General features: G+C 44.9%; 1 protein-coding gene and 1 pseudogene across 2 annotated transcripts in view; both read right to left on the minus strand.

Moving 5' to 3' along the window:
* LOC308160787 (NLR family CARD domain-containing protein 3-like) overlaps positions 1–10,208 on the minus strand; it is a 34,252-nt pseudogene extending 24,044 nt beyond the window's left edge. Inside the window, exons 1-5 of the transcript in view lie at positions 10,176–10,208; positions 9,775–10,003; positions 7,609–9,397; positions 6,697–6,870; positions 6,331–6,504 (exon numbers count right to left, since the gene is read on the minus strand). The product of the transcript in view is annotated as an NLR family CARD domain-containing protein 3-like (transcript). The remainder of the gene's footprint in view (positions 1–6,330; positions 6,505–6,696; positions 6,871–7,608; positions 9,398–9,774; positions 10,004–10,175) is intronic.
* On the minus strand, positions 3,789–5,275 carry LOC308159646 (stonustoxin subunit beta-like; the record flags this gene model as incomplete). Its single annotated transcript, XM_080533462.1, has 2 exons — positions 3,789–4,333; positions 5,245–5,275. 2 exons carry the CDS (start codon positions 5,273–5,275, stop codon positions 3,789–3,791), a joined length of 576 nt encoding a protein of 191 aa, XP_080389588.1.
* Positions 10,209–20,415: the final 10,207 nt, after the last annotated feature.

A 20,415-nucleotide genomic window follows, 5' to 3' on the forward strand; every position in this document is an offset into this window, starting at 1 on the left:
CACTTAACCCCTAATTGCTCCAAGGGCGCCGAATATGGCCAACCCTGTGCCTTGTGCAAAAAATACAAAATTCTAACAATTGACTGACAAGTTGAATTGCTTGGCAATAAATCAGTAAAAAAATGTTATTAAAGTTAAACATAGTTCCTGGGTCAGATAAATATATATATATTTTATTACGTTGATGTAGATGATGAATATATCTGTATTGTAAGTAGCTTTTAGGTTTTTAGTGGCCATCTCCCTCCAGGATCCACTCTCCTCCTCCATGGACAAGCCTTCTAGTGAGAGTTGAAACACTGTCTGGTGCTACAGTATGCATTGAACTACAGCATATCTACATTACTAAGTCTAACATTAATCTGGTTATAAATGAAGTATCTATAATCATCATCATCAATATCATCATCTTCATGATACATTCCCTCCAGAGACACTTCTCTTACCCCATGGCATCAACATCCCCAGAGAGACTCATTTTAGAGGCAGTGGTCCCCTCCTCTCGCTCCCCAGAGAGACTCATTTTAGAGGCAGTGGTCCCCTCCTCTCTCTCCCCAGAGAGATTCATTTTAGAGGCAGTTGTCACATTTCCAGCAGAGCACACTCTTCCTGGTTAATTACCAACAAGAACAATAAACAGTCATATGATTTCTACTGCTCAGTATCACGACAACATTCAGAGTGAACATTTCCATCAGAGTTCAATCATGTTAAATATGATGATTAATCAACAAGAGAGTTTACTCACATTTCTGTTCTTCTGGCTTGGTTGTGGATACAAATTGGAGCTCATCCCTTAGCTGTTACAGAGGAGAATGTCCATGCTCCATGATTCCCAGTCACCCCTTACAGACTCGATACTCGACTCCTCAGTCTCCAACACCAGCCATCGTCTCCAGAGTAAAGAGAAAACAGAGCTTTGCTGCTGATCGATTTGGTAGTTTTAGATTGGTGGTCTGTACTTCTCTACTGTCTGTCAGTCAGGACTAAAGACAGTCTGATGGCTTCTGTCTGACAGAGAGGTTATTCTGAGACTGACCTTCTCTACTGATGACATGGAGGACAGATCAGGTGAGTTACCTGTTAATGTGTGACCATGGGAGGGGTGGGGCAAGTTATTTCTCATCCAAATAAATTATACCGTGTCTGAACAATTCTGAGGAGGTGTCAGGTTGCAGAAGGCAGGGAAACTGGCAGTAGCTCAAATCTCTTATGTGATCTAGATGTAGCCACACCCACCCACAGTTCTACTTCCTTATCACCCATCATGTAGCTGGGAGCACCAAGGAATCAGTTCTTAAAGTGGATAAAAGTATTAGTAAAACTATGGTTTAGCTAAAGAGGCTTGAATGTTATAAGTACAGGAAATGATCAGTACAATTACAGAGTTAGATACACATCCCCTCATCCTCTGACCACCAGCCCCAGATCTCTGTCTCTGTGCTGACCCCTGACCCTGACCCTGACCATAATCCTGACCCCCCTCCTCCCCCCAGCTTCATTCTCTTATGTGAGCAAGGCATAGCCACACACAGCCACAGTGTTATCTATAGTTCCTACTTGTATCTGTAGCCCTAGTTTTATAGTATTATCTGTAGTCCTAGTTTAATCTGTAGTCTTAGTTGTACCAATAGACTTAGTTTTATCCGTAGTCCTAGTTTTATAATTGTATTAAATGTAATCTGTAGTCCTGGTTTAATTTGTTGTTCTACTTTTATGGTTGTATCTGCAAGTCCTAGTTGTTGTTGTTGAAACCCAGCTCTCATTGTTCCCATTATCCATGGGAGCTCCTTCATCCTTTAGCTCTGTGCTCAGGGTCATGTCTCCAACACAGAGTGATGGAAAAACACTGCATCAATAGTTCAGTTATAATCAAGCTTTCAACAGAGCTGTTTACTGATATGACTGTAGAAAATAAAAAGGAAATGTTTCAAGTTTCACTTGTCCTCCATGCCCTGACCTTCAGACAGAGAGGGTGGTAGATAGATAGATAGACAGATAGATAGATACACACAGACACACACACAGTGCTGCAAGGCCCAGAAGCTGCCTCAGGTTCCCCTCATGCAGCTCCACGCTGGGGACCACACCCCTCATGCAGCTCCATGCTGGGGACCACACCCCTCATGCAGCTCCATGCTGGGGACCACACCCCTCATGCAGCTCCACGCTGGGGACCACACCCACTACAAAGGTTCCCAGCATAGCAACAGAATTGCTAGAATGGACATGGTTCTGCATTGAAGCTTGGTTCTACATCTGAGCATGTCCTTTCTATTCCTTCCTACTCTGAGTAGGTGTGTACGCCATATCGACTAGGATAGATTCTCTGAGCTCTAGCGCTTGTTAGCAGTGTCTGCAGTAGACACAACCATAGACACACTACTCTGCAAACGTGACTTCATAGTGAAGACATTGAATACTGCAGATATATTACCAGGTGTAACCAGGGCTTCTGGGTTTCCATCCATCTTCCTCATCGTAGATGTTTCATGTCAACTTGTTCAAGGTCTGTTTCTGTGATAACTGTTCTACTGTAAAACTCCAGCTCCATGCTGGTTCTAGCCTGTCTGTCTGAAGGCTCCACTGCCTGCAGCTGTGTGATTGCTGAGTGGTTTCAGGTGGGCTGATCAGGAGCTGTCCATGGTCCTGCACAGGGCTGCGTTCAGGTAGAAATACAAGACATGCCTCTCTGACATGTGTAGAATCATCATGAGGTCACACAGTTCTTTGTTTCACAAACACTTTATTGATATTGATGCAGTCGTCATCATCATCATCATCATAATATTAAAATGAAGGAACGTGACTATAGGGCTAGTTCAGGCTAGTAGACTAGTGCTGCCACTATGGCGCCTCTGTCAGAATGAGAAGGAGGAGGCAGAAGGTGATAAAGTTATTGTAATAATTACAACTAAAACACAGAGGCACCCTCCTCTCTGACCACCAGCCCCAGATCTCTCTGACCACCTGCCCCAAATCTCTCTGTCTGTCCATTTGGACTTGCAAGGCTTCACAAGAGCTACACTGACACACAAGAAAATATATGGATATAGAAATATATGCAAAATATGTACATTGGATAGATAGGCAGGCACAGAAATACATGGAAAGTGAATTCCAGAACATGTACATGTTGTATTGACAGAGGAGGAGAGCTGTCTTCACATCCACTCCCTGCTACCTTACACACAGCTCCATAATACAGCATCTGAACTCAAACACACAACTTTACCAACTCTTATACACATCCACTCTGTCTCCTCAGGGTCAGAGACTCTGGGTCTCAGAGTTCATCACCAGTCTGATTGATAATATAATAATTCATCTGGATTATTTCACAATCAGTTGCATTTCCAGAAATAAAATAATAATAATAAAAGGTGATAAAATAATATACAGAAAAATGTCACGCCTCTGTTTTGTCAGCCTATTGCACTTTTTCACATATTTCACAATGAGCAAATAATCAACTGGTTTTCATCAACTGCTGCAGATAGGATCTGAGGCAGGAGTATAAACCTACACTGACACAATCCTGAAGACTTTCCAGTCAGAGACTCCTCCATCTCACAGGACCTGTACTGCTGCCCTCTAGTGGTCTGAGTGGGACTGACACTACACACTACACCCTAAACACTACACACTATACCCTCACATAACACCCTACACACTGCACACAGAGGCACACAGTTTGAGTGTATGAAGCTTGATGTGTGTAAAACTACATCATGACATCATGTTATGATCCAACATCTTTGAGCCTTAGGTGTTCAGTGTGATCTCCCTTAGACTAGTTTACACAGGGTCACTGAAGATCCATCCTTCCAAAACCCAAACCCTGGGTAGAGGGGCTCAGTGAATGTGGAGTGGAATGTGTGCAGGAGGGTCAGTGTGTCAGAGGAGACCCTGTAGAAGGACAGAGTGCCGGCCGGCCAGTCCAGATACACTCCTACTCTGTGGGAGCCAGAGGAGGGCACAGGTATGTGAGTTGTCTTACTATTGTGCCTGGCATAGTAACTGTCAGAGCTGTCAGAGCACCACAGACTCCAGGACTTGTCATTGTCTCCCAACCCACAGTCATCACCCCCTCCTCTCCTGCTGATTCCTTTATATGTCACTGCTATATAAGGCCCACACCCCCTCCACTCTACCTCCCAGTAACAGCACCCAGTCAGACCCTCTCTACACAGCACCTGTCCCAAGTCCTTAAATCTCTCTGGGTGATCAGGATACGACTGCTCCTCTCTCCCCCATGTCGCCTTCCTGTTCTCCTCAGACAGAGAGAGTGTGCTGTGTGCTGTGTTTGGGTCCAGTGTGAGCTCACAGGCATCTGAATGAGAGGGCCAAAATAATCATCAAATCAATACAATTGGATAAATTACAATATTCACATTGTGATCTTGTTAAGCCCAGTTCACATCTATGCAACGCAACGTGACGGGTCAGTTTTAGAACGTTTAGACCGTCGTTAGAAAAAACTCGGCAACTACTTGAGACCGACGGGTGGTGAGACAGATGAGACAGATGGGAGGTGAGACAGATGGGTGGTGAGACAGATGGGTGGTGAGACAGATGAGACAGATGGATGGTGAGACAGATGAGACAGATGGGTGGTGAGATAGATGAGACAGATGGGTGATGAGACAGATGAGACAGATGGGTGGTGAGACAGATGAGACAGATGGGTGATGAGACAGATGGGTGGTGAGACAGATGGGAGGTGAGACAGGTGAGACAGATGGATGGTGAGACAGATGGGTGGTGTGACAGGTGAGACAGATGGGTGGTGAGACAGCTGAGACAGATGGGTGGTGAGACAGATGGGTGATGAGACAGGTGAGACAGATGGGTGGTGAGACAGATGGGTGATGAGACAGGTGAGACAGATGGGTGGTGAGACAGATGGGTGATGAGACAGGTGAGACAGACAGGTGGTGAGACAGATGGGTGGTGAGACAGGTGAGACAGATGGGTGGTCAGACAGATGGGTGGTGTGACAGGTGAGACAGATGGGTGATGAGACAGGTGAGACAGATGATTGGTGAGACAGGTGAGACAGATGGGTGGTGAGACAGATGGGTGGTGAGACAGATGGGTGTTGAGACAGATGGGTGGTGAGACAGGTGAGACAGATGGGTGTTGAGACAGATGGGTGGTGAGACAGATTGGTGGTGAGACAGATGGGTGATGAGACGCAACGAGACACAGACGACCGTTTCCATAACAACGACTTGTGTTTACCCTGCAAGATGGCTGACAGCGACAGTGACATGCTGGCAGTAGCACTGATCAATAAACGGCGAAGACGCTGAGCTAGGAAATATGGAGCCGTTGTTGACTTGAGTATCTAGGCTATCTAGCTAGCTAACTTGCCTCCCATTTGCAACACAAATCCATTAGCTGTCAAGGCTAACGCGCACACACACACACACTCTAGACGAAAACATAAAAACACACCGCTGCACTCATAATATTCAGATCCCATTGTCATGACAGACCTAAAAGTTGAGTAAAGCCAGCTCCCTATACAGTATAACAACAACAAAGGATTATCTATTGGCTATGGAGGGGTCAGTTTCATGTCACTCACAAAGATGTACTCCTTTCTAGGTGAGAGTTTCAAGAGTCTTGTCTACCTGTCTACAAATGTCTAGCTAACTTTTCATCTTTCTCAGCAAAAGCATGTAATAGCTCAACATAGCTACCATGATTAGAAGAGTTTGCACTCTCATCGTTACCACGAAATGTTAATTCCTGTTTGGCTCAGAAACAGGTCGTATTAATAAGGTCCACTCCACTTCTTGGCAACAGATGACGCTGGTCTGTGCTATTTTCTGATTGGCTGAAGAGAAATATCAGACGTTCCATAAAATCTGGACGTTCTGCTGAGACTTGACGTGTCAAATCACTGGCGATTCCTTGCGACTGCGAGTTCTGTCGCGTTCCGTTGCATAGATGTGAACTGGGCTTTATATGGTAGCATTCATTTTTTTCACAAAATATTACTCATTAATTTAAAATGTTTTACTAGGGATACAACTAATTCATATTTACTAATATTTTAGATTTACATATGAATACAATACTGGTGCTCTTTTTGAACTCTGCTGTACCCTGATTCTTGAGTAATATCACAGTCCTGTTCTCTACAGTGTTGGAGACTTACATTTGATCAGCCCAGGTTTGAACCAACACCCTTCACCAGGGTCCACACTATATCAACCACAGAAGAACATACAGTGGTTGGATGACACTCACACAATCATGTGGGAAATAGATACTGTGCATTAATGTCATTAATGCGTCCAGCCACATATTCAGCTTTACCTGAGTGTCTGTAGTTTACAGAGTGGATCTTTCTGTAGAGCAGAGAGCAGCGCCAGTCCTGAGTCTCCAGGGTGATTGTAGCTGAGGTCCAGCTCTCTCAGGTGGGAGGGGTTAGACCTCAGAGCTGAAGCCAGAGAAGCACAGCCTTCCTCTGGGACTCCACAGAATGACAACCTGGGGAAATAGTGTCACTCCATCTGATATCAAGAATCTGATTGTTCCTCTCTAATGTACATCTTTACAGCTTTAAATCCTCTTAATTAAGCAGTTAAGAGGCTAGACACATTGTATTTAAGTGAAGAACATTCAAACTAGTACATTATAATGGCCCTAAATACAATGCTTCTACACCCCAAAAGACCTCACCTCAGTGTCTGTAGTTTACAGTGTGGACTCCCCAGTCCAGCAGAGAGCAGCTTCACCCCCCGGCCACGTAGATCGTTATGACTGAGGTCCAGCTCTCTCAGGTGGCAGGAGTCTGAGCTGAGAGCTGAGGCCAACGCTTCACAGCATCTCTCTGTGAGTTGACATCCATTCAGCCTGAATGAGGAATGAATACAAGTCATTGAGAAAAAATGTCACCGCACCTCATTAGGATAAAATGACATTTTCCTCAAAAACCCTTATATGGGCTGTTTTATAGGATTTTAACATTTCACTAGACCAATATGTTTTCTAGTCATTTCACTTAGTTTTAAAGCTAAAATCATAATGTTTACATACGTTTCATGCCTTAAAAGATGGATTGAGCTTTCAGTTTGAGATGAGTGGCCTGCTCCTTCCAGCTGCACCAACTGTAAACTCACTGGCCAGCTAACTTCTCATCTCTACACTTTAGATAAAATAAAGCTGACAAACTCATTAGCTGAACTGTGAACACAGCTAACCAGCTAGCTATGTTTTACTTAATGTCAGACAAAAAGTCACCATTTGATCTGCGGTGTGATTATCCGGGGTACCGCGACTGGAATGCAATTTCTTCTGTTTAATCCGTAAATAATAATAAGTGATCAGCATAAAGTCACTTTGCCTCTTGCATGAATTAGTATTGTTTGCTTTGTGTACAATTATATAAATAATACATTTTTGTGTGTCAACTAAGTATGAATGAAAAGGAGGCAATCAAGGAATGTGTTGTTACTTTTGCTTGTGATGAAGAGGTTTTCTTTGTATTTTCATCAAGCAGCCTACTCACTAATTACTATTCTACAATGCATTTTCATAAGCCTGATCGTCTTAATTTACGTTTAATTAGAGTAATTTTGTCCATCTACTTACAGTGCCGTCTTAGAGGCTGTGAGCACTGGCAGCAGCCTCAGAAGACCCTCCTCTGATCTGGAGTATTTCTTCAGGTCAAACACATCCAGCTCCTCTTCTGAAGTCAGCAACACAAAGACCAGAGCTGACCACTGTGCAGGTGAGAGTTGGGCTTCTGAGAGACGTCCTGAGCTCAGGTAGCTTTGGATCTCCTCCACTAGAGAATGGTCATTCATCTCATTCAGACAGTGGAACAGATTGATGCACCTCTCTGGAGAGGGATTCTCCCTGATCTTCTTCTTGATGTACTTGACTGTTTCCTTATTGGTCTGTGAGCTGCTTCCTGTCTGTGTCAGAAGGCCTCGTAGGAGATTCTGATTGGACTCCAGTGAGAGGCCCAGGAGGAAGCGCAGGAACAAGTCCAGGTGTCCATTCTCACTCTGTAAGGCCATGTCCACTGCACTCTTGTGTAAGTCGACTAGAGGCTTGCGTGTAAGTGATGACCATAGCTTCCAGTGTGAGGATTTCTGTTTGACCAGTGGATTCTCATTGCTGTTGTTGAATGTGAGGAACACATATAAAGCAGCTAGAAACTCCTGGATGCTCAGATGCACAAAGCTGAACACGTTGTGCAGCCCACACTCCTCTCTGAAGATCTGAGTGCACACTCCCGAGTACACTGAGGCTTCTCTGACGTCAATGCCACACTCTCTCAGGTCTTCCTCATAGAAAATCAGATTGCCCTTTTCCAGCTGTTTGAAGGCCAGTTTTCCCAGTGACAGAATTAGCTCTTTATCCCAGTGTGGATCTCTGTCATGGACTCCAAGGTACTTCACATTCCTCTGTTTGGTCTGAAACACCAGGAAGTGTGTGTACATCTGTGTCAGAGTCTTGGGCATCTCTCCTCTCTCTGTTCCACCCAACAGTCTCTCCAGAACATCAGCTGAGAGCCAACAGAACACTGGTATGTGGCACATGATGTGGAGGCTCCTTGATGACTTCATGTGTGTGTTGATTCTGCTGGCCAGGTTCTCATCACTGATTCTCTTCCTGAAGTACTCCTCCTTCTGTGGGTCGTTGAACCCTCGTACCTCCGTCACCCGGTCAACACACTCAGGAGGGATCTGATTGGCTGCTGCAGGACGGGAGGTTATCCAGATGAGAGCAGAGGGAAGCAGATTCCCCTTGATGAGGTTTGTCAGCAGCACGTCCACTGAGGTTGACTCTGTGGCATCACAACATGTCTCGTTGTTCTGGAAGTCTAGCGGAAGTCGACACTCATCCAGACCATCAAAGATGAACAGAACTTTATACTTGTCAAAGTTGGTGATTCCTGATTCTTTTATTTCAATGAAGAAATGACCAAGAAGTTCATTCAAACTGCGTTTCTTCTCTTTCATTAAATTCAGCTCACGAAAAGGAAGTGGAAATATGAACTGGACATCCTGATTGGTTTCTCCTTCAGCCCATCCCGTAATGACCTTCTGAGTAGAGACTGTTTTTCCAATACCAGCGACTCCCTTTGTCAGCACACTTCTGTTTGGTTTGTCTTGTCCAGGTAAAGGCTTGAAGATGTCGGTGCATTTGATTGGTGTCTCCTGCATTGCTGGTCTCCTGGATGCTGTCTCAATCTGTCTGACCTCATGTTCATTATTGACCTCTCCACTTCCTCCCTCTGTGATGTAGACCTCTGTGTAGACCTTATCGAGAAGTATTGGCTTGCCTTGCTCAGCTATTCCCTCAAACACACACTGAAACTTCTTCTTCAGGGTGGACTTGAGTTCATGTTGGCACACCACAGCGAGCTCATCTGAATGACAAAACAATTAACAAAATATTTGTGGCACACTTTACATTAAGTTTTACCAATACCTGCAGTAACTGTTATTACATTGTTTTAATACATTGTTTTTTATAAACAAGTTGTTATGTAGTAATTATTTACATAGTATGTAGTGTAGTTGAATGATATAGGAAACTGTCCAACCCCATAACTATGCAATTATACACAAACACTTTTGTTACTGCTGTAATTACAGAGATACTAAGTTATAGAGGCAACACAATATAAAGAGTGACCAAATAGGGATATACAGTACATAGTAATTACAGTTAGTGGTGTTTATATTTCCAATAATATTTCAGCCCAGTGAAAACTTCTCTGTGAAAACATATGAGGTCTCTTACATTTCTCCAGTGTGTCAGCGAGCTCCTTCTGGTTCATGTTCCTCAGGACGTGCAGTGTGATCTTCAGAGCCCCCTCTCTGGCACTGCTCTCCTGCTTCTCTTCTTCTACATCTTCCTCTTCCTCTTCCTCCCCCTGACTCTCAAAGCACTCTGGGTAGTCTTGAGAAATAAGCGTCTTGAACCTCTTCAGCTGATTTCTTACTAAGGTGATGACATTGTCTTCAAGCAACTGAAACATTTAGATAAAAAATATGTGAGAGAGTTAATAATAGGTAAAACTTTACACCCAGTAGAGAGACCAAATTAATCACATCACTTGACTTTGGCATGCAATTGAAACAAGAAAAAAAAAACTTTTATATGGGGATTACTTCTTATGTCATACTTTCTCTTTAGCTCACCTTGAATATGGAGGCCAGTTCACTTTGACCCATTTTTCCCATAGACCGGTCACTCTTCATGGACAAACAGCTGGGTACAGGTGAGGCTGGTCTCTCCTGCTGGACCCTGTCAAAACCACGACATCAGATCATCATGATTACTTCCATAGTCACTCTGTAGATATGAAAAGCCTTTTGGACAGTCATTAAAGGGGCATGATTCAGATTAATGTATACTGACTGAGATATGATTAAAAACCCATTGTTGTTTTAGGCCATTGTAACTAGTCTAGAGGTTTGAGTGGCCGGCCAGCAATCAGAAGTTTGCTGGTTCGATCCCCACCTCAGGAGGGAGCTTGCATGTGTCCTTGAGCAAGGCACTTAACCCTTAATTGCTTCAGGGGTGCTAAATATGGCCGACCCTGTGCCTAGAGCAAATAATACCAAATTCTAACAATTGACTGACAAGCTGATTGCATGGCAATAAATCAGTAAAATATATATATATTAGCTAACATTTGAAATTCTGCCTTTAATGATAAATATTTGCTGAGCTCCTAGAGCTGAAGATGATGTGATTATAAGCTGTACAATAAATGATTGTTGCATTGTGGGCCTTACTCCCATGCTCCCTCCTTGATAGTAGAACCTGAGTTCATTATAGTTACCTGAGGACCTCATGAAACAAACAGGTGGCCTAGTCTCACAGTTAGTTCATCACATCCCCATGTTACACCTACCCTTGTTTAGTAGTGACGGTCCTTTGTCTGAAGTCTATTGGATGTCCCATAGACCCGTCACTCTTCATGGACACGCAGCTGGGTACAGGTGAGGCTGGTCTCTTCTGCTGGACCCTGTCAAACACAAAGACACCAACATTCCCACATGTTTAACAGAAGATAATGAATGTCATGTGTTCATATGAGTGTGTGTCTGTGTGTCGTCAGGATATTAACAACAAGGAATAAACATCAAATTAACCTTTGACCAGAATGAGGAAGTCTTTCTCTGAAGTCTATTGGATGTCCCATAGAGTCATCACTCTTCATGGACACACAGCTGGGTACAGGTGAGGCTGGTCTCTCCTGCTGGACTCTGTCAAAACCACAACATCAGATCATCATGATTACTTCTGTAGCCACTCTGTAGATATGAAAAGCCTTTTGGACAGTCATTAAAGGGGTATTGACAAGTTTCAGACTATATTCTGACTGAGATATGATTAAAAACTGATTGTTGTTTTAGGCCATTGTAACTAGTCTAGAGGTTTGAGTGGCCGGCTAGCAATCAGAAGTTCGCTGGTTTGATCCCCACCTCAGGAGGGAGCTTGCATGTGTCCTTGAGCAAGGCACTTAACCCCTAATTGCTTCAGGGGTGCTGAATAATATTATGGCCGACCATGTGCCTAGAGCAAATAATACCAAATTCTAACAATTGAATGACAAGTTGATTGCATGGCAATAAATCAGTAAAAAAATAATATATATACTGTACTGTATATTAGCTAACATTTGAAATTCTGCCTTTAATGATAAATATTTGCTGAGCTCCTAGAGCTGAAGATGATGTGATTATAAGCTGTACAATAAATGATTGTTGCATTGTGGGCCTTACTCCCATGCTCCCTCCTTGATAGTAGAACCTGAGTTCATTATAGTTACCTGAGGACCTCATGAAACAAACAGTTGGCCTAGTCTCACAGTTAGTTCATCACATCCCCATGTTACACCTACCCTTGTTTAGTAGTGACGGTCCCTTGTCTGAAGTCTATTGGATGTCCCATAGACCCGTCACTCTTCATGGACACGCAGCTGGGTACAGGTGAGGCTGGTCTCTTCTGCTGGACCCTGTCAAACACAAAGACACCAACATTCCCACATGTTTAACAGAAGATAATGAATGTCATGTGTTCATATGAGTGTGTGTCTGTGTGTCGTCAGGATATTAACAACAAGGAATAAACATCAAATTAACCTTTGACCAGAATGAGGAAGTCTTTCTCTGAAGTCTATTGGATGTCCCATAGAGTGGTCACTCTTCATGGACACACAGCTGGGTACAGGTGAGGCTGGTCTCTCCTGCTGGACTCTGTCAAAACCACAACATCAGATCATCATGATTACTTCTGTAGCCACTCTGTAGATATGAGAAGCCTTTTGCACAGTCATTAAAGGGACACGTTTCAGACTGTATACTGACTGAGATATGATTAAAAACCCATTGTTGTTTTAGGCCATTGTAACTAGTCTAGAGATTTGAGTGAACAGCTAACAATCAGACGGTCGCTGGTTCGATCACCTCCTCAGGAGGGAGCTTGCATGTGTCCTTGAGCAAGGCACTTAACCCCTAATTGCTCCAAGGGCACCGAATATGGCCGACCCTGTGCCTCGTGCAAAAAATACAAAATTCTAACAATTGACTGACAAGTTGATTGCATGGCAATAAATCAGTAAAACACATTTTTTAAAGTTAAACATAGTTCCTGGGTCAGATGAATATATATTTTTTATTACTTTGATGTAGATGATGAATATATCTGTAGTATAAGTAGCTTTTAGGTTTTTAGTGGCCATCTCCCTCCAGGATCCACTCTCCTCCTCTGTGGACAAGCCTTCTAGTGAGAGTTGCAACACTGTCTGTTGCTACAGTACGCATTGAACTACAGTATATCTACATTACTAAGTCTGACATTAATCTGGTTATGAATGAAGTATCTATCTATCTATCTATCATCATCATCATCATCAATGCCCTCCAGAGACTCTTCTCTTACCCCATGGCTTCAACATCCACAGAGAGACTAATTTTAGAGGCAGTGGTCCCCTCCTCTCTCTCCCCAGAGAGACTCATTTTAGAGGCAGTGGTCCCCTCCTCTCTCTCCCCAGAGAGACTAATTTTAGAGGCAGTGGTCCCCTCCTCTCTCTCCCCAGAGAGACTCATTCTAGCAGCAGTGGTCCCCTCCTCTCTCTCCCCAGAGAGACTCATTCTAGCAGCAGTGGTCCCCGCATCTCTCTTCTCTCCTCAAATGACCTCTTGCTATAAACAAAGGAGACAAAAGTTAAAAACAGTGAAGTGAGAAACCACAGTATGGGGCTTAACAGAGGGAGGAAAGGGACATGAATGCTGCTGACACTGTATACAGTATCTCTCTCTCTCTCCTGAAGCTAACAAGGGATACTTACAATGTCTCTGTCTGTCTGTCTGCCTGACGCTCTTCTTCTTTGTATGAACCTGTTTGTCTACTGATGCACCTCCTACTTCTGTCAAGCATCTGTGCAGTTCAGACACTCTCTTTCCTGACGAACCAATTTCTCTCTCTCTCTCTCTCTCTCTCTCTCTCTCTCTCTCTCTCTCTCTCTCTCTCTCTCTCTCTCTCTCTCTCTCTCTCTCTCTCTCTCTCTCTCTCTCTCTCTCTCTCTCTCTCTCTCTCTCTCTCTCTCTCTCTCTCTCTCTCTCTCTCTCTCTCTCTCTCTCTCTCTCTCTCTGGTTTGATTTCCCTGTAAGATAAGAAGCCAGATTGTATCACCCACATCAGTGTAGCATTGCTGTGTCCAACACTGTTCTGAGAAGAAGGCTCTACTAAAATGTGGTGATTGTAAAATAGTAAAAAAAAAAAAGTTGGATCTTCACTTACAGATTGAATAAATGTTAAATTAAATCAAAGATAAAAGTCATTAACTTTCATTACACAACCCAATCTTTATGTAAAACACATAAAACATACAGTAAACCAACAAATTGACCCTTCATAGGGGAGTGTATTCAACACTCACAGTCTTTCTGTCAGTCTTACAGCTCTGCTGATTGGTCAATAGTGACCTGTGTAAAGACTGTTGACTAGTCTAGACACACAGTGGGCATCGCCCTATTGTAACTGTTGGTTATTCAGCCCTGTTCTGTTTTCATGAAAAATGGCCATGACTTCCTCAAATATTGGTAACTTTTGCTTTTTGGCAGGCACCTGGAGGACCCCAGTCAACACCAAATCTGGAGCCAAAATTCCAGAAGGGGGCGCTAGAGCCGCACGTTGAATTCTTCAACATTGTGAGGCTGTAACTTTTGAACGGTTTGTCCGAGAGACACCAAATCAACGCTGACCTGCCTCCTCAAGACAAACATAAAACGCTGTAAAACTGAAAAGACACGTCCTAAAAAAAAAAAATCTGCTATTTTGAATTTTTTGAAAAGCACAAACAAAGCTTCTTCAAATATACCGTAATTCCAATCGACATGAAACTTTGTATCTACCAAGTATGTCAGAAAATTACCACGCTACATGGTAAATAATCAGCACCTTAATTCAGGAAAATTGAAAATGAATGTGAAACTTGGTGAGCGTCAAGACAGCAGTATGACAGATGTGTACCACATTCCAACATGATCGGATGAAAAACATGACACTCAACATTCTGCATTTACAGCCATTTTGAAATTATAACATCTTTAACATTTAACTTTTTTTTTCATGAAACGCAAATATGACTGGAAAAAAACCCTGAATTTGTTACATAGTATGCTTGTACCAGTCCCTGCAAAGGTTGCGGACAAGTTCATACTTGATAATACAAAATACACAGCATCATGTAAATTAATATGTACCATAAATGATGACATATGCAAATAGGGCTGTGTCAGTCATTGTTAGTCTAATCAATCTCAGTGTGCTTTGAGACAGTGCCATGTGTAGCAAATGTGAGGATAACCCTTACGCCCTTAATTGCTTGAGGCTATATTTCTTATCTATTATTATGTAGGGCCTCATGTAGTTGAACCTACTAGATCACAGTCATATGGACAAAACCAGGTTGAGGCTTCATTCACAAGCTGGTCACAGAATGCTGGCTAGCGTAATATGTTTGGGCTACATCATTCTGTGAGATGACACAAAGACATGTGAGTTCATCCTAATCTTACTGGACAGTGAAAAACAATGAAAGACAGCAACTTACGTTTGTGGTCTGTCTCCCACCTCAGTGCTCAGCTCTGCTCTCTGTCTCTGTCTTCCTCACTGATGCAGCTCTTCCCTGTATGAACTAGTTAGTCCACATTGTATCACCTCATCACCTGGGACACTGATGCACCTCCCACTATCAACTTCTCTACAGTTGGTATTTGTTGATGACAATCAAACATATTTCAGACACTCTCCTTCCCTGTATGAACCTGTTTGTCCACATTGGACAAACAGGTTGCACCTCCCACTATCAACTTCTCTACAGTTGGTATTTGTTGATGACAATCAAACATATTTCAGACACTCTCCTTCCCTGTATGAACCTGTTTGTCCACATTGTATCACCTTATGATGCACATACAGTATAGGGCACTGATTCACCAGTCTCTGGGGGAGTGATGTTATACTGAATATCAGCACGGCTGTGACTCGGTCGTAGGTACGAGGTACGAGGCCGCACAGAACAGAAAAATAAATATTCACCAACAGTTCTAACAGTTCATGTAACTGACTTGGTCAAGGCCTCCCATTGGCTGTACAACGTGAAGTAGAGAGCTGCGTGTATAGAGGGAGGCCACACCTCCCTCTCCTCTTTCCCCTGTGATGGGCCGAGCTTGTTCTTCCTACTCTGAGTATGTGCGTACGCCATATCAGCTAGGATAGATTCTCTGAGCTCTTGTGCTTGTTAGCAGTGTCTTCAAACGTGCTTACAAGGCTAGTCCGCTAGCTCATCTAGGCATGTCTGACCATGTGTCAATCCTCCTGATTCCTGCATACACTACAATGGGGAAAAGTGCTCCCACCACCACTAAGACTGTCAGAACCTGGCCAGAAGGGTCCGCTCCACTGCAGATCTGCCTAAATGACACCCTATGGCAGGAATATGAGCATGAGGACCTGGAACAGTACACGTCGTTGGTTCTGAACCACATAGTGAACTGCACCAACTCAGTCACCGTGGACAAACGGGTCCGGGTCTACCCCAACACGAAGCCATGGATGACTGGGAAGGTCCAAAAACTGATAAATGAGAGGGACAACGCCTTCTTCGCAGGGAAGCGCACACCGCTGTACAGCTCCACCAGGGCCAACCTAAAGCGCGGCATCAAAGCGGCCAAGGCAGAGCACAGAGAGAAGATTGAGGAATGCCTCCTGAGCAACGACTCCAGGCGGATGTGGCAGGGGGTTCAGCAGATGACAAACTTCAGAGCCAACAGGCTCACAGCCGCAGAGGACGACCCCCTGCTGGCGGGAAAGCTGAACACCTTCTACGCCCGGTTCGACGAGGGGCGAACGGAGGTAACCACAACACAAACACCACTCTCTCCAGCTCTCAGCAGCCTCACCCTCACAGAGCACGAGGTGAGACGCGTACTGAAGGCGGTGGACCCCAGGAAAGCCTCGGGGCCGGATGGCGTCCTGGGACGGGTGCTGAGAGACTGCGCCGACCAGCTGGCCGGGGTTTTCACCAACATCTTTAACCAGTCCCTGTCCCAGGCCACCGTCCCACCCTGCCTGAAAACCTCAACTATCATCCCAGTCCCGAAGAAAAGCACGGTGAGCTGCCTAAACGACTACCGCCCGGTGGCACTCACACCAATCATCATGAAGTGCTTCGAGAAACTAGTCCGGGCCCACATACTCACACGCCTCCCGCCCAACCTGGATCCATACCAGTTCGCCTACAGAGCCCACAGGTCCACAGAGGACGCCATAGCGACGACTCTCCACGCCACTCTATCCCACCTGGAGAGGGGAAACAGCTACGCGAGACTGCTCTTCGTGGACTTCAGCTCCGCCTTCAACACCATCCTTCCAGACAGGCTAGTGACCAAACTACTAGACCTGGGTCTATCACACTCTATATGTGCGTGGATCAAGGACTTCCTGACCGACCGCCCCCAGAGGGTGCGGGTGGGCCCCCACACCTCCACAGCCCTCAGCCTCAGCACTGGGTCACCCCAGGGCTGCGTGCTAAGCCCCATCCTCTACAACCTCTACACCCACGACTTCACCCCCGTCCACCCCAGCAACTACATCGTAAAGTTTGCAGACGACACCACCGTGGTGGGATGTATCTCGGGGGGGGACGAGGCGGCGTACAGGGATGAGGTAGAGCAACTGAGCAAGCTGTGCAAGGTTAACAACCTGCTGCTAAACAAGTCAAAGACCCAGGAATTCATCGTAGACTTCAGGAGGAAAAAGTCCGAGATCCAGCCCCTGCTCATCGACGGAGAGAGCGTGGAGAGAGTCTCAACCCTCCGATTCCTGGGACACAACATGCGGGATGACCTGGCCTGGAAGGACAACACTAAAGGCACCATCAAGAGGGCACAACAGCGGCTATACACCCTGAGATGCCTCAGGAAACAACACAACAAGCAGGAGATACTGGTGGCCTTCTACCACGGCGCAGTGGAGAGCATCCTCACCTTCGGCATCTCCAACTGGTTCCACAGCTGCACAACAGCGGAGAGAAACGAGCTACAGAGAGTCGTGAGAACAGCACAGAAGATCACCGGCGCCCCCCTCCCCTCTCTGGAGGAGCTGTACAACACACGCTGTCTCAGGAGGGCCTCCAAGACCCACCCTGGGCACGTACACTTTGTCAAGCTGCCCTCGAACAGGAGGTACAGGACCCCGGCCGCTAAGACAAACAGACTGAAGGACTGCTTCTACCACAGGGCCGTCAAGGCCCTGAACACAGAAAAGGCCTAAGTTCTGGGCCCAGGACAGTCCGGACGGATTGTATGGCAGCTAGTGCTGAGGCACAAACATGTACATTTTCAAGCCTGCAAACTGTGACACTTTAAAATAATGTGAAAAAATACTTTTTGTGCAATATGACAACCCTAGTTGACTATCTGTGCAGTATAGTACAGTGGATTGTGTACATAGCCTTTATTGATGTAAACCAGCTCCTTACCTTCTTGTGATTTTATGCATCTATGCTTTTTCTAAAATGTGTTTTCTTTTTCCTTTCCTAACACCAGGGGAGCCACCCCTCCTAAATGTTGTTGTTTGGTACCTGTACTGTAGCAATGACAAATAAAGACCATTCCATTCCATTCCATTCAGTAGACACAACCATAGACACACTACTCTGCACGTGTGACATCATAGTGAAGACATTCCATACTGCAGATATTTTCATATCTGACACACATCAATCAGGATACCTACCACATGTAACCAGGGCTTCTGGGTCTCCATCCATTTTCCTCATCGTAGATGTCAAGTTGTTCAAGGTCTATTTCTATGATAACTGTTCTACTGTAAAACTCCAGCTCCATGCTGGTTCTAGCCTGTCTGTCTGAAGGCTCCACTGCCTGCAACTGTGTGTTTGCTGAGTGGTTTCAGGTGGGCAGATCAGGAGCTGTCCATGGTCCTGCACAGGGCTGCGTTCAGATAGAAATACATCACATAGAACAAGACATGCCTCTCTGACATGTGTAGAGTCATCATGAGGTCACACAGTTCTTTGTTTCACAAACACTTTATTGATATAGATCATTATCATCATAATCATCTTATTAAAATGAAGGAACTTGACTATAGGGCTAGTTCAGGCTACTAGACTAGTGCTGCCACTATGGCTCCTCTGTCAGAATGAGAAGGAGGAGGCAGAAGATGATACAGTTATTGTAATAGTTACAACTACATACTCTCTGACCACCAGCCCCAGATCTCTCTGACCACCAGCCATAGATCTTGCTGTCTGTCCATTTGGACTTGCAGGGCTTCACAAGAGCTACACTGACACACACGCACACACGAGAAAATACATGTATGTAGAAATATATGCAAAATATGTACATTGGATAGATAGGCAGGTACAGAAATACATGGAAAGTGAATTTCAGTTGTATTGTTTTTGTACATAATACAGCATCTGAACTCAAACACACAACTTTACCAACTCACACATCCACTCTGTCTCCTCAGGGTCAGAGACTCTGGGTCTCAGAGTTTATCACCAGTCTGACTGATAATATAATGATTCATCTGGATTGTTTCACAATCAGTTGCATTTCCAGAAATAAAATAAAAAGGTAATAAAAGAATATGCAGAAAAATTCCACGCTTTTGTTTCGTCAGTCTATTGCACATATTTCACAATGAGCAAATAACCAACTGGTTGTCATCAACTTCTGCAGACAGGATCTGAGGCAGGACTATAAACCTACACTGACACAGTCCTGAAGACTTTACAGTCAGAGACTCCTCCATCTCACAGGACCTGCACTGCTGCCCTCTAGTGGTCAGAGTGGGACTGACACTACACACAGAGGACACATAGCTACGTAATACAGCATCATAGCTCAAATACCCAATGTGACTAACTCTTATGTACATACACTGCTGCCCTCTAGTGGTCAGAGTGGGACTGATGTAACCAGCAGGGCTCAAACTGGGGACCTCTCCCCTGGATGACCCAAGATTCTGCCATTAACCCAAGAGGACGACCTTGTGGTCCCAGGAAGACATTTGGGCTGACAGGTCTCAGGCAGGGCTACTCATCACAAGAGCTACACTGACACTACACCCTACACCCTATACACTGCACACTACACACTACACCCTAAGCACTGCACATAACACCCTACACACTGCACACTAGACAAAGGGGAGAGGGATCATCTGTACACCCAACATCTCAGGTAAAAAAAACGCACCACTGTCCAACTGCATGTGTCTAGGCTTAATCTTAGTGGGAAATCACAACCTTTGAGTTTGAGTGTATGAAGCTTGATGTGTGTAAAACTACATCATGACATCATGTTATCATCCATCATGTTTGAGCCTGAGGTGTTCAGTGTGATCTCCTTAGACTAGTTTACACAGGGTCGCTGAAGATCCATAGTCCCTAACCCAAAACCCTGGGTAGAGGGGCTCAGTGAATGTGGAGTGGAATGTGTGCAGGAGGGTCAGTGTGTCAGAGGAGACCCTGTAGAAGGACAGAGTGCCGGCCGGCCAGTCCAGATACATTCCTACTCTGTGGGAGCCAGAGGAGGGCACAGGTATGTGAGTTGTCTTATTATTGTGCCAGGCATAGTAACTGTCAGAGTTGTCAGAGCAGGACAGACTCCAGGACTTGTCATTGTATCCCAACACACAGTCATCACCCATCCCTCTCCTGCTGATTCCTTTATATGTCACTCCTATAGAAGGCCCACACCCCCTCCACTCTACCTCCCAGTAGCAACACCCAGTCAGACCCTCTCTACACAGCACCTGTGCACAGTACTCAAATCTCTCTGGGTTATCAGGATACGGCTGCTCCTCTCTCCCCCATTTCACCTCTCT

This window comes from Nansenia antarctica, assembly GCF_963989245.1.
Source record: "Nansenia antarctica genome assembly, chromosome: 6".
Classification (NCBI taxonomy): Eukaryota; Metazoa; Chordata; class Actinopteri; order Argentiniformes; family Microstomatidae; genus Nansenia; species Nansenia antarctica.